The sequence below is a fragment of the Sinohyriopsis cumingii genome, chromosome 13, assembly GCF_028554795.1.
Source record: "Sinohyriopsis cumingii isolate HCF-2022 chromosome 13, ASM2855479v2, whole genome shotgun sequence".
NCBI lineage: Eukaryota > Metazoa > Mollusca > Bivalvia > Unionida > Unionidae > Sinohyriopsis > Sinohyriopsis cumingii.
In genome coordinates, this window is record NC_142973.1 from 40,065,631 (window position 1) to 40,081,559 (window position 15,929).

General features: G+C 35.4%; 1 protein-coding gene across 5 annotated transcripts in view; it reads left to right on the plus strand.

Annotated features, from left to right (window-relative positions):
* LOC149785261 (lamin-B2.L-like) overlaps positions 1-12,358 on the plus strand; it is a 136,578-nt gene extending 124,220 nt beyond the window's left edge. For 3 of the 5 annotated variants that reach the window (XM_089979115.1, XM_089979113.1, XM_089979116.1), the window contains one exon: positions 6,733-12,358. In XM_089979115.1, the coding sequence (XP_089835241.1) occupies positions 6,733-6,876 (144 nt within the window). In that variant the 3' untranslated portion in view covers positions 6,877-12,358. Of the gene's footprint in view, positions 1-2,425; positions 2,510-4,494; positions 4,613-6,732 lie in introns of all 5 variants that reach the window. The other 2 variants (XM_089979117.1, XM_089979114.1) reach the window with 2 other exon arrangements.
* The last annotated feature ends 3,571 nt before the right edge of the window (positions 12,359-15,929 follow it).

A 15,929-nucleotide genomic window follows, 5' to 3' on the forward strand; every position in this document is an offset into this window, starting at 1 on the left:
AAGGCTGATTATTTCTCACATTAATTGGTAAATTTAGGTTTTAACTTAAAAATGCATATTTTAAGTTGGGAAACAATAAAATATATTCATTAATGCATATAATTTAAAACTGCTTTACCAACATAAAGAAAGCAAAAAGTTAGGTTGATTAACAGGAACTTGACTTCAGTCACTGATGGAGTTAGAATCCTGTTTTTTTTGCATGTCTCTTTTTATATATATCAGTGATTGGTAATGTACATTCATCCTGACATCAACATGCTGTAATGTTGATGATAATGATGGGATCCAAGGGTATCTTTCAGTTTGTGTGTGCCGTGATCCACATATTGGTCAGGTGATCGAAGAGAAGAGTCACATGATGCAAGATAGACAATGCTCAGTTATTTTTGGCAATTCTAGAAAAATGATCATACATGCATAGGAATATGAGAAATTGTGGGTTTTAAATCCTGTAAAAATATCTACTCAGGTCATTGGATTTAGATGTTGTTTTAGATTATCTATTTTTAAAAATTAAGTTACAAGATTGCAAGGGGCCCCGAGTGGCCGAGTGGTCTAAAGCACTTACCGTTCCGAATCACTGCCATCTCACTTCTGTCTGCGTATTTTCGAGTCCAAGGCTCAGCTAGTGTGGGTACGTGGGAAAGCCTGCCAGTAGCTTCTCATGGGTCGGTGGTTCTTTCCTGGGTTTTCCAGGGTTCTATCTCCACCAGTTATACTGGCCGCCATATATGGCCTATCTTGTGCTGAAAAATGGCATTAAACCCTAGAACAACAACAACAACAAGATTGCAAACTGCTCTGGTGGCCAAAGACTTTTTAAAAAAATGGTACTAACAGCTGCCTTGCTTGGCACTCAGCATTAAGAGGTTAGTGTTAGGACTGGTTGGCCTGGTGTCAAGATAATGTGACTTGGTGGGACATCATACTACATGTCTGTGGCATGATGCCCCAGTGCTAGACATCACTATAAACTGTCACACTGCAGACATCGTAGCGATATGACTGAAAAATCGTTAAAGCTACATTAAAAATCTAAATCACACACACACAAGATTGCAAATTCACACATTCACTGTAAAATCAGAAATATTTATGGGAACACATTTTTCTTAATTTGAGAGTAAACAGATGATTTCATGACGATACATTTTTCATACGGACAAGAAAAGCTTTATGGATTTAAATTTTGGGATATTCACTACAACAAATGAAACAAAAGGAAATCCTCCAAAAATATTTCAGATTTTACAGTGTCTAATTTGCATCTGTATGGATCTACAATGTATGGAAGTTCAGTCGAGTCCGTTCAATAAAAGTACACTAGAGGACATTGGTCAGCTGTAGTGGTTCAGTGGTTAGCATGCTGGACTTGCATCTTAAAGGGTGTGGGTATGAATCCTATCATTGGATCAGCCCTAATCAGCTACCACTGTGAGTCCTTGGGCAAGGCACTTGACCCAGGTTGCCTTAGCATTAAATAACCTACCTGTGTTGTTGTGTCATGAAACATCAAGCCAAACCGATCCTACTATAGGAATTTAACTTTACCCTTCAAACATGCTATTATGTTGATGCAAAAGAACATAATACACTTTAAGAAAAAGACCTAATAGGTATACAAAATTCCTGTAGAGGAATTAAAGAATTTTTAGCTTCAAAATGTATTCTAGAAAAAAATTAATAGCCACTTAGACTTACAAATTAATATGGACTTGGGAAATAATTATGGGCAAAATATTCAACAGCTTACATTGGCTACATCAGTTGGCACAGGAGTCAAATCAGTCTAAAGTTTTGTTTGTTGTTTTAATGCCCCCAGTGTCTGCAGGAGAGGTATCTTGATTTGGTACTGTCCATCCATGGTCCATCTGACCATTATCCCAAGACCCTATGGCTCCTGTTTGCACAGATAAATTGCCTTACTGATACTGTATGCATCTTTTACAATTACTGATAAATGAATATTTCTCATGATCATGGGTCAAAAAGTCAAAGGTCAGGTTAGTTAGTTAGTCCTCTTTGTCCTGTCTGGGACATAAGGCTGCAACTATCTTTTGCCATCTATGTCTTTCTATGTCAGTCTTGAGCAATGGCTTGTGCCTCACCCCAGGAAAGTCCTATTTGTTTCCAGCTCAGTCATCACTGTGCTTTGTCATGTTATATTTGCCCATCAAAGGTCAAGGCTGTTCATTATTATGAGTCAAAAGGCAGAGGTCAAGGCTGTTCATTATCATAAATCAAAATGTCAGAGGTCAAGACTGCTAGTCTAAACATTTATTTGCAGATAAGAAAATTCATTCCTATTTTTGTCTTGAAAGGTTCAGTTCAGACATTAATACTTTTTGTATGTACAACAATTTGTAAGTACCAATGAAATACTAAATTTGAATTTCACCTACAATTTGTCTTTTATCTGCAGCGTTCTAGTTTCCTGTCCTACCTCTTAACGACCACCCCTTGATACCTGTTAACTGATACAGCCACTGTCACAACCAATTACCATGTAAAGCAAATTTGTGTTTGTCTGTCTGTCTGCATGGAGATATTGTATATACTGTATCTATATACTTACCAATTGTGAAAATTAATCACATCTCAACAGTAACACAATTAACAGCTTTAAAATCAGATACAAGTATTTTTTTAAAGCAAATTCACCTGTTACCTTCACATCATAAATAATTTCTTTCAATTATTTAACATTTAAACTGGAATGGCACTAAATCTTAATTGTGGGCAAATACCTAGGATAATTATTATTGTAGATAATTGTATTGTTTTTTTTATACTTATTTTGTCAAGTCCAGCAAAATAAAAAATTCAGCTTTTGTTGTGGCCTTGATGGCATGATAAATAATGTTGAGATACTGTGTTAATATTTTTTATCCAAACATTGAAAGAAAATGTTCAGATTAGATTTTAAAGACATTCAAGAGAATTTTCTTCCATTTTTCTAAACATATTTTAACTTTTTTGGGGATTCGGACAGTTTTTAGAAGAAAAACTACTTCAGATACACTGACAAAATTGTATGGACATATTTGATTTCATATGTAGATGACCTGTTTGTATTTTCAGATTACTACAGCAATTTTTTCATTTTCTGCACGTTTTTGGGACTTTTATTTTACCATAATCATTGCTAGCACTTGACACTGAGAAATAAAATTTTGTAGTCATGTTTGCATTGATATGTAGATGACATGACTGGATTTTCAGGCCATTACAGCAACATTATTTGCTCCTTTTTAAAAAATTTGGACTTTTGATTTTAAAAAAAACTTGTTAACACAGTTAAAAACCACTTCAGATAGACAAAATAAATTTCTTAAGCTTGCATGCTTATGTAGATATTTGATTAAATTTTTTGCACTTATCGCTGTATTTCAACTTGTTCTTTCTTTTTTTTAATTTTTGTTTTAGAATGTTTTGACCTGCATGTCTGCAGTTGGGGCATGCATGTTTTACCAACACAAATCTCTAGTTTTTGTTATTAAGCAATCTTGGGATGTAAAATGTTTGTCATAATATTTGCATGCAAAGAGATGACTTGCTTTCCCATCACAAGTTTGTGAAAATGACCAAATCATTTGTTACAGTCAAAACACACATTGTGATGTACGAAAATATTTGACCGCTTTATTCATATTTTGATTTCTTATAAAAATGTAAGAGTTTTGACATCTGGATTTTATAATCTCTGCAGATCAATATAGACTATTCAATTTATTTACAATATATATATATATATTCCCCAACTGCTTACAGTGGGAGCATCTTGATTTGATCTGCACATCCTTCTTTCCCCAGAAACTTCTTAGCATGATCACACAAAAACCACTCAACACAGACAAGTGAAGTTTTAACAGCTTATTTTTACCCACATGTAGATGGATGATCTGATTAGATTTTCTGGGACTGAGTAATTTTTCCATTTTTTTACAAATATTTTAAACTTTATATAATTATAATTTTTGGGGTTTAAAAATACAAGCAAAAAGCCACTTAAGGTAGATAAATTAATTTGATCAGCATATTTATATTCTTATGTACCATATATACTCGCTTATAAGACAGGTGCAACTGCAAAGAGCATATATCCTGCTCTTTTGTTGCATAATATGCCAGCAATTTTTTACATTTTTATACATTTTTGAACTTTTTGGGACTTTTTGGGACTTAGACCATTTGATCTTAAGCAGTGACATGCATGTTTTGCAAATACAAATCAATTTCAGGCGTAAAATAATTTGAATGATTTTACTGGATATCTTGAAATATTTAAAAAGCTTCATATGCAAAAGATTCATTGACAAGTTTGAAATTAATTTAGTTATTTTTTTAAGATTGTTTTATAAGAGAGAATATGGCCTTGTGATGGACTTACCTCATTTTAACAGTGTGAATATTTGTTTTTCTGTTCTGCATGTGTTATTTGTTGGTGGATATGTGATTGACACCATGGTATTGTTTTTCTTCTGTTTGTAGGCAGGTACCATCCGATACGGTCCACCATCGCCATTTTTATCCCCTCTGCAACAAGAGTATTCCCAGGCTCTTCTCAACAACAAAGCTACTTCCCTTGTTTGCTTCTCTTCCTAACTAGGTGTGTTACCAGGAATCACCTTGGCAACCAATTACAAACCTTGTCAGTTACATGTAACTGGTTGCCAGTGGTTATAATTCAAATGATTACTTGCTGGAAACCATTGTTTTCATTTGTGTTGAAATTTTGATCACCTTAAGAAATAAAAAGACCAGATCACACGGTTTTACTTTAATATTTTGTCCCTTATTTTCATTTTTTTTATTTCCTTTTGAAATTATGTTCTTTAATGCTATATCAATTGAAAATTAAGTATTACTATTACATAAAAATTAGTTTGCTTTAGAAAAGTCAGTAAAATATTCTTCCATGTTTTCCAGCTGGTGTTAGTTTTACCATCAGTAAAGTTAATAAACTATTGCCGTTCAGTCGCATTGAAGAAAAGCAATATTCTAATTATTTGCATACGTGTGTCTTGAAAATTAACATGCTAATATTGTGTAATGTACACTTTTTTTCATTTTGGACTGATTTGAGTGATACATAACATTGGTTTGAAAGTTTCAATATGAGGTTTTATAATTTCAAAGATATTTTAATAAGTAGAATTCTATTGTTCATTGGTATACTTTAGATTGCACAGAGAGACTAGACTTTGTATGTAGGTCATATTTACACATGATTCTGTAGATCTTGATCCGCCATTACCTAATGCACTGTCATATCTGGGTCCTCTGTGTTTGCTGGAAATCATTAGTTGAATGACTAGGGTAAACCTCGATCTGCCATCACATAATGTGCCATCAGATTTGTGTCTTTGATATTTGATTGAAATCGTTAGTAGAATGACAAGCTTAGATTTTGATCTGTCATCACAGAATGTGCCATCAGATCTGGATGTATATTGTTTATATTGTTTGCTTGAAATCATCTTGAATGACTTATGTGGACTTTGATCTGCTGGCACATTATACAACAGCAGATCTGGGTCTGTATTATTCATAGTTGCATGACCATTACACAAGCATTATGGTCATAAGATAATACAAGGATAGGAGGCAATGAGCATATTATCTGCAGTGCCGAGTGGTCTAAAGCGCTCTCCATTACGGATCACTGCCATCTCACCTCTGTCTGCGTGGGTTCGAGTCTCAGATTCGGCCAGTGTGGGTATGTGAAAAAGCTTGCCGGTAACTTCTCGAGGGTCGGTGGTTCTTTCCAGGGATTTCCCGGGTTCTTCCTCCACCATTAATACTGGCCGCCATGTATAGCCTATCGTGTGCTGAAAAATGGCATGAAACCCTACAACAACAAAACAAATCTGCAGTGCCATAAATCTTTTCCTTTAACCAACAGCGCATAATTGTTCAATTGCTGAACCTTACATTTTTCTACAGCAAAGCTTTTGCAGTAAAACCATATCAACCTCATTTTCCTGCTAGAATATTCAGTGTTGCAGATTTATGTTTAATTTATACATTTATAGGTTAAAAAATACATACCAGTGCTAAAGTATGTATAGATTTTTTCACTTGCTTTGAAAGGAATTAAGTGTCATTTTTTATAATAAAACTTAAAAAGTCAAAATCGTAATGATGCAAACTTTATACACTAACAAGCAAAGTTTTGAACATTCCCAAAATTCAACGTTCATATCAGATCAACTTCTTTCTCTTACAAATATTTAAACATTCATTTTTACATTACCAACTCCTAGAGATATAGTAAAAAAAATAATATTGTTTGCATCATTTATTGGGGTAAAAACTCCGTAATTTCAGCATGTTTTGCAACATAAATGTCAGGATGTGTTTATTTGCACTGTATATATTCCACAACAAATGTTATCAACTTGAATAAAATATTTACCACATATACTCACTTACACGTCCAACTGCAAACAACATAGACCTTGATCTGCTGTCACATGATGTGCTGGTAGATCAGGGTATATGTAGTTTGTTTCAATGATTAGTCCTAACAAAATGCACAAACCCTGCTCTGCCAGTGCATTATGATTGGAGATCTGGGTCTGTGCAGTTTGCAGATGGACTAGACTTACAAGCAAGTATATCTGGTATCCAGTTTTTAAATATTTTGATTTAGATATGCTTACACTAGTAATTAAAAATAGATTGTACTTTCATATAAATTTTGCTAAAAAATGTTCTATATTTCAGGAACCTGGAGTAACATCTACAGCCCCTAGCCCCTTTATGCCACCCCACAGTCGATTCAAGACCGGTCTTGAGCAGTTGCAATCACAGCATCACACTGACTACCTGCCACCAATGCCCAGACCCCCACTCTTTTCTGCCTGGTAACCGTGTCAGCATTATGTACCAATGGATCAAGATGGAAAATAACAAATAAAATGCCCTCAGGATTTGTTGCATTATTTGTGATGTTTTACAGATCAATTAACAAAAATTAAATGAAAGGAATTTAGTGTTTATCATACCTTGTCTTAGAAAATGCGTGCATTTTTACCTTCAGATCTTTATAGGAACAAATAGGATACGAACAAGTGTTAAAAATATTTGTTCAACTTTGTAGTCCTTCCTTTTTTAAACTTTTCATCTAGACTACATAGGAAACAAACAAATCAAGCTCTTCCGTCAGGAATCTTTTAAAAAAATTATATAAAATTCCTGTCAATGAAAGAGTATTGTTTTTATATATATGCATTTCATATTGTTTTTGTACTGTAGTAACACTAAGTTATCTGTTTATGATTTAAGTAGTTTTTTTATTTCAAGGCTTTATTTGGTATGGCAGGATGAATGACCAGAAACTCTTTTTGATGTTAAGGAGTCTTTTGCTGTATGATATTATTAATACAGTAATTGATTCCTGCAGTGAACATTTATCAGAAGGTATTAGTCTTCATTTGAAATATTAGCTTTTCAAAACCATCAAAAGAGAGAGAAATTAATGTGTGTGTGTGTGTTTGTGTATATATTATTGACGTCTAATCAAACTTCAGATTGCATAGATTGAGATCTGATGTCCATAATGTTCTGGCAGATCTTGAGCTATGCAGTTTACTAGGGTTAATAAGTATGACCAAATACAGACCCGAATATGTCAATGCATTATCCGACAACAGATCAGGATCTGTGTCATTTGCAGTTGAGTGGACATACAGGCATGTATATAAGACGCATATTATTTTTGGAGTAATACAGTATAATGGGTTATTTTTTTTTTACAAAATCAGGATGTATATGGTTTATTTCATTTTCTTATTTTATTGTGTTTTACAAGTTAAGGGATCAAGTGAAATTGTATTCCGACATTTAAATACGTTTATTTTTACAGAAGGACTAATCATACACAGATTAGTAAAGATTAGCAGTTCACAGATTAGTAACAATAAGCAGTGTATACATAACAATTCACGTTATATGCTTATTATTCCATGTTTAAAAGATGGGGATGATGTTTTTACAATAAGAAGGGGAATTTGAAGAATTCTTTCTTTAACATGCTTTGATACGTGAATAATACTTTATAAATTCACTTTTTTTTTCTGTAACCTTTAGTGTTTGGTAGATATTTCTCTTTACAGACTTTGAAGGTCTGATTTGAATTGTAATTCTATAATTTCTTGACTTTTGTAATTTTGTAATTTTGGTACTTTATTGATGCAGTCAAATGTTGATTATGTGTACAACCTGAAAGATGCATATTTTGCCCTGTAGATGATCATTCAAAGAACAAACTGTAGGTCTACACAACAGTCTGTTGGTGCAGATGATTCAAAACTCTGAATATTTGGGCCTTTTATAATCATCAGTTTACTGTATGTAGTATACGTAGTTCTGAAAGTACTCTGTGTGGGTGGGTGGGTGTGCATAGTCAAGTAATCTTTAGTATTGTTAATTAATTGCTGTTGAATGCATATAAAGCTGTGATAAATTTATTTTTAATTTTTTTGTTTTAAAATTTACATATATATTGAATACTTTAATTAAACTTTAGGATTCTGGTGAATATTTTTATCAGAAGAATGAAGAAAATATCAGTGATTGTTTTGTTTTTTTTGTCAAACATTATTTAATAAAATAGTGCAGCAAAAATGTCAGTGATTGTTGTTTGTAGCTCTACAGGTCACAGACCTAAAGAGCTTGTGAGCATGTGATGGCATGTAAACCAGTGTTCATTGTCCGTTGTCTAGTACTAGTCCTCCTAAACTAGTGGAAGGATTGTCAATAAAATTTATAAACACATTCATCCCAATGTCTAGTTGGTCCTAAATACAACTGGAATTACTTAGGCATCAAGTAAGGACAGCTTGGCAGCCATCTTAATTTTGTTATTACTACAACTCCTGAACTCGTATCAACATGGGGTTTTCATTAAATGATTTCTTCTGATGTCTAGATGGTCTTGAATACAAACTGGTGAGAATGTTTCTGATATGACACAGTATGGCTGCTACATTTGCCATCTTTAACATATTGCTGTCACTTCTCATCTGGAACAGAAACGGGTTTTCATGAAAGATTTCTTATGATGTCAATTAAGTCCTCAATGAAAATGGTTTCCCACAGACATGTGGCCTGCTTGAGAGCTTTGTTACTGTTACTCCTTCTGATCGGACTGTCACATTAACATGGAGTTTTCTCAGAAAGTTTTATTATTATGTCTAGTTAGTCCTAAATGAACATGATGTCAAACAAACATCCAATATGACCCAGCCTGAAAACCTTGTTGTCGGAATGGATGGACATATCAACATGGTGGTTTTCACTTCTTATAATGCCCTGTTGAACCTGAATGAATATCTAACATCCAATATGGCCACCATGACATCCATCTTGAAAATCTCATTATCACTAAATACTCCTGAATTACAAGGCTTTATATGCTGTCAACTTGGTCCTAAATAAAATGGTGCCTGTTGGACATCTTGAAAATCTTGTTATCACTACTCATCCTGAACAGAGATGATCATATTGACATACATTTTTCGGTACAGCACTTCATATTATGTCTAATTGGTCCCAATAATGGAAGGAGCAATGATCTGACATCAAATATGCCTATCATGGGAAACTCTTGTTATTACTATTCAACCAATCTAGATGGTCATATTGACTCAAGATTTTTTAATATGCCTAGATGGTCATATATGAAAATAGTGCCCTTCAACAAATAAATATGGCCTCCATGTAAAAGTATTGTTATTGCTACTCTTCTTGAATGGACGGTCATATCTTCATATGGATTTCATTAAAAGTCTCAGGATCCTTCTTGGTACTAGATGAAAAAGGTGTTTATCGACCTTCAAAAGGTCACCATATCTTGCAGTCACTATTTCTAAAAAGATGGCTATAGCTGCATTGAGTTGACAACAAAACACTTCTAATCTTGTCTGGTTGGTCACAAATGAAAATGATTCTGATCTGACATGCAATACAGCCTGGCCATATGCAACATGGGGATTTTGCACTAAACATTTTCTTGTGATATTGGTCCTAAATAAAAAATGTGCCATTAGACTGCCAATATAGTCACCATGGAAGCCATCTTGAAAATTGTGGTATAGCTTCTTCTCTTTAACAGATGATCATATTGACAGATTCTTTACATTACTCCCAACGATATCTAGCAGGTCATAAATAAAAATCATACCTCCAATATGGTGTCCATCTTGAAAATCTCATAATGAACAGACCTCTTTAAGGGATAGTTGACATGTGGTTTTCACTACAACACCTTTAAATATATTTAATTGGTCCTTCGAAATGAAAACGATAAAATGACCTCATAGATTTTATAAATCTTGCAAAAGCTACTTCTCCAGAACAGATGGCCCAATTAACACTTTTATTTTAACTCCTTTTTCCCTGCATGATGCTGATGCCACTTCCCAAGTGGCTGCCTTGACAGCTCTCCTAAAAATTTGTATATGGCTACTCTACTCCTGAATATGCAGTAGTATCAACATGGGTTTTTTCACTAAGACACTATAACAATATGTAGTCAGTTCAGAATGAAAATAGTGTTTGTCTGACCTCCAGTATGTCACAATGGTGTCCTTCAAGAAAATTTATCACTATTTATTTTACATAAACAGTGGCATTAACATAGGGGTTTTCACCAAAACACTTCTTTGGAATATTTAATTGGTTCTGAATGAAATTGGTGCAGATCTTACTACCAATTTATCATATTTTTATGTAGTTTTGACACCAGACCTAACTGACCTTGTGGTCAAGTCAAAGGTCATTGCTTGAATCTTTGCACTTTATTGAACTTTTGAACTTATAAATAAACAAAGTGAATTTCAGCCAGACTCTGTATTTAGTTGCATTCCAATGAATAAGCTGAAAGCACTCTAACATTAATGTTAAGGTCAAAGATCTCAATAAGGTATTAGCATAATGGTCTCTTGACAATGAAAATAAGTATGAATGGGTTTGTATCATTAACTGCACTACACTTACAAGTATCTTGTGAACATGTTAACTCAAACATAAGAAACTAGTTTTATTATTAGCAGTTAAACAGAAGATATGGACTTACCCTGGATTCCTAGAAATTCTGTTTTGACCAGTAGAGCAGCATTCCTGTCAAGGAATTCTTGTTCAGAAATGATTCCTCAAACAGCAGTGAAAATGTCAGTGATTGTTGTGTTTTTCAATACCAATTTATGAAATGTACATTAGCATATGATTGTTACATAACAACTTGCTTGAAATAATAAACAGTGAAGCTATGATTAAACTTCATATAAAATAATTCACATAAAATTTCCAAGGGTGGTGTCCGATACTTTGTAAACATGCATTTAATCAATTATCACTGAGAAGTTTGTTACATACATAAACTTTGATAAATATACAAAAATGGTATGATAATTATAGATCTATCTTTGTTTGTAAATTGGATGAATATACATTTTATTTTTAAATGTAAACTATTATTGAAGCAAACAAGCATCAGCTTAACAATACATGTTAATATATGTCCACAGACTTTGATAATGAAATCCTGATGAAAATTCTGCACTTAATGAATTTTTAATCCATTTTATATACATTGATTAAAAGTGAATATTTTCTCTTTAAGTAGTTCATGAAGTTATTAATTTTTGTGTTAAATATTTTATTCAAAAGAAATTCTTAAATCAGAAACTAGTTTAAATTGACTCTTACATCTGCACTATTGACCTATACACATTTTAAATCGATACAGCTTTCCTGTTAAATATTTAGACAGTCTTGAAAAAATACATCATGATAACATTTCTGTATTATATTTATAATAATAAAAATGTAAAGCTTACATTTTTCTCTGCTTCCTTTATTTTGCATTTAATATTTGAAGGATGATTTGTCATTTAGATGCCTCAAAAATTTGTATAATAATTTAAAGAAGGTAATATTAGTGGGCAGATAAAATGGATTCAGATAGATAAATCAGTTCATCCTGTCCACTTATGTATGTCTTTCAGGAATCAATCTGAATTTAATAAAGAGATTTCAAGAATGCACAGAAGTTTGCAATCTTAGAAGAAATTTCAGCTATCTGTGTGTATGGAATATATTTGTAGAATCAACCACGTGCATTCTGTGAAAGATAATCTTTTCTTTCTTGCACTATATCAAAGATTTTGAAGAATGTAAACTTAGAGGTAAGGTCAGATTTTTGCACATTATCAAAATGAAATGTGGAATACTGTAGACAGGTGTATCAGAAAATCCTTCGAATACATATATATATTTATTTATTTACTATATCAAGAAACTATATTTTTACAGATTTCATTTATGGAGAAATAAATATAAGCTATGACTCGTGTTTTGTTTATAACCCTATCTCTATGTCCAGTAAGCAGTTCAACAAATGGAAATCTTACCTTTTCAACTTGTCTAAATTGTGATAAAATTTTGCACAAAAAACACCAGTACAAGGCATCACGTTTTCAATTTGTTATCCATAGTTTGTTAAACATCAAAATTACTCTCTCTGTCTCTCTCTCTCTCTATTTCTCTCTTTCTCTCCACATTTAGTTGACATGACAATGAATTTTAGAAAACATACTTGTTTAATGTTTATTGTGAAGTAAATGGACTTAAATACAAATCAGGTGAACAGCATTCAAGTTAAATTCACAACATATATTGGCATTTAACATCACTGAAGGTAAGTTAGCCCTGTATTTCAGTTCTTCAAGTTTATGATTAACATATCTCAGTTAGCAAATTCTGTTTGTATAACAAATTTGGGATATGCTGCTTGTAGCAAGCTACCTCTCTTGACAGACAGTTTGTGCCACCTAGCATTATTGACTGGCAGTCTGTACAGTTCGATTGTTAGCCTAGCACTATTGACTGGCAGTCTGTACAGTTGGATTGTTAGCCTAGCACTATTGGCTTGTAGAGTGTACAGTCAGATTGTTAGCCCAGCACTGTTGACTGGCAGTCTGTGTAAGTGGATTGTTAGCCTAGTACTATTGATTGCAGTCTGTAAAGTCAGATTGTTAGCCCAGCACTGTTGACTGGCAGTCTGTGCAGCTTGATTGTTAGCCTAGTACTATTGACTGGCAGTCTGTACAGTCAGATTGTTAGCCCAGCACTGTTGACTAGCAGTCTGTGCAGTTGGATTGTTAGCCCAGCACTGTTGACTGGCAGTCTGTGCAGTTGGATTGTTAGCCTAGTACTATTGACTGGCAGTCTGTACAGTTGGATTGTTAGCCCAGCACTGCTGACTGGCAGCCTGTAGAGTTAAATTGTTAGCCCAGCACTGTTGACTGGCAGTCTGTGCAGTTGTACTATTGACTAGCAGTCTGTACAGTTGGACTGTTAGCCCAGCACTGTTGACTGACAGTCTGTGCAGTTGGATTGTTAGCCTAGTACTATTGACTGGCAGTCTGTACAGTTGGATGGTTAGCCTAGTACTATTCAGTGGCAGTCTGTACAGTCAGATTGTTAGCCCAGCACTGTTGACTAGCAGTCTGTGCAGTTGGATTGTTAGCCCAGCACTGTTGACTAGCAGTCTGTGCAGTTGGATTGTTAGCCTAGCACTATTGGCTGGTAGTGTGTACAGTCAGATTGTTAGCCCACCACTGCTGACTGGCAGTCTGTGCAGGTGGATTGTTAGCCTAATACTATTGATTGCAGTCTGTAAAGTCAGATTGTTAGCCCAGCACTGTTGACTAGCAGTCTGTGCAGTTGCATTGTTAGCCTAGTACTATTGACTGGCAGTCTGTACAGTCAGATTGTTAGCCCAGCACTGTTGACTAGCAGTCTGTGCAGTTGGATTGTTAGCCCAGCACTGCTGACTGGCAGTCTGTGCAGTTGGATTGTTAGCCTAGTACTACTGACTGGCAGTCTGTACAGTTGGATTGTTAGCCCAACACTGTTGACTGACAGTCCGTGCAGTTGGATTGTTAGCCTAGAACTATTGCCTGGCAGTCTGTATAGTTGGATTGTTAGCCTAGTACTATTGACTGGCAGTCTGTACAGTTGGATTGTTTGCCCAGCACTGTTGACTAGTCTGTACAGTTGGATTGTTAGCCCAGCACTGTTGACTGGCAGTCTGTGCAGTTGGATTGTTAGCCTAGTACTACTGACTGGCAGTCTGTACAGTTGGATTGTTAGCCCAGCACTGTTGACTAGCAGTCTGTGCAGTTGGATTGTTAGCCTGGTACTAATGACTGGCAGTCTGTACAGTTGGATTGTTAGCCCAGCACTGTTGACTGCCAGTCTGTGCAGTTGGATTGTTAGCCTAGTACTATTGACTGGCAGTCTGTACAGTCAGATTGTTAGCCCAGCACTGTTGACTGGCAGTCTGTGCAGTTGGTCTGTTAGCCCAGCACTGTTGACTGGCAGTCTGTGCAGTTGCATTGTTAGCCTAGTACTATTGACTGGCAGTCTGTACAGTCAGATTGTTAGCCCAGCACTATTGACTAGTAGTCTGTGTAGTTGGATTGTTAGCCCAGCACTGTTGACTGGCAGTCTGTGCAGTTGGATTGTTAACCTAGTACTATTGACTGGCAGACTGTAGTCAGATTGTTAGCCCAGCACTGTTGACTAGCAGTCTGTGCAGTTGGATTGTTAGCCCAGCACTGTTGACTGGCAGTCTGTGCAGTTGGATTGCTAGTCTAGTACTATTGACTAGCAGTCTGTACAGTCAGATTGTTAGCCCAGCATTGTTGACTAGCAGTCTGTGCAGTTGGATTGTTAGCCCAGCACTGTTGACTGGCAGTCTGTGCAGTTGGATTGTTCGCCTAGTACTATTGACTGGCAGTCTGTACAGTTGGATTGTTAGCCCAGCACTGTTGACTAGCAGTCTGTTTAGTTGGATTGTTAGCCCAGCACTGTTGACTGGCAGTCTGTGCAGGTGGACTGTTAGCCTAGTACTATTGACTGCAGTCTGTAAAGTCAGATTGTTAGCCCAGCACTGTTGACTAGCAGTCTGTGCAGTTTGATTGTTTGCCCAGCACTGTTGACTGGCAGTCTGTGCAGTTGGATTTTTAGCCTAGTACTACTGACTGGCAGTCTGTACAGTTGGATTCTTAGCTTAGTACTATTGACTGGCAGTCTGTACAGTTGGATTCTTAACTTAGTACTATTGACTGGCAGTCTGTACAGTTGGATTGTTAGCCTAACACTACTGACTGGCAGTCTGTACAGTTGGATGGTTAGCCTAGTACTATTGATTGGCAGTCTGTACAGCTGGATTGTTAGCTTAGTACTATTGACTGGCAGTCTGTACAGTTGGATGGTTAGCCTAGTACTACTGACTGGCAGTCTGTACAGCTGGATTGTTAGCTAAGTACTATTCACTGGCAGTCTGTACAGCTGGATGGTTAGCCTAGTACTATTCCCTGGCAGTCTGTACAGTCAGATTGTTAGCTTAGTACTACTGACTGGCAGTCTGTACAGTCAGATTGTTAGCCCAGCACTGTTGACTAGCAGTCTGTACAGTTGGATTGTTAGCCCAACACTGTTGACTAGCAGTCTGAACAGTCAGATTGTTAGCTTATTACTGTTGACTGGCAGTCTGTGCAGTTGGATTGTTAGCCAAGTACTAACATAATGTCACTTAATGCTAGCCTTATTGAATGCAGTCCTGATGCCAGTGAAGGTTGGCCCTTGAGGTGGAAGGAACAAGAAAACCAAAAGGAAACCACCAACCTTGGATGGGTAACCAAAATATCACCTATGCTTTCATGTCTCAGATGCCATGTTACTGCTTCATTAGAAAGACCATATCAAATTTAATTTTGGATTGTTTTGGAGTAAATAAACCCCATTAAGATAAAAGGTTGATATCATTGTAAAAATTTGCTCAGTCTTACATCACTGGACAAGACATACAAGTTAAGATCATGCCCATCCAACAATTGGAGCTGCATTGC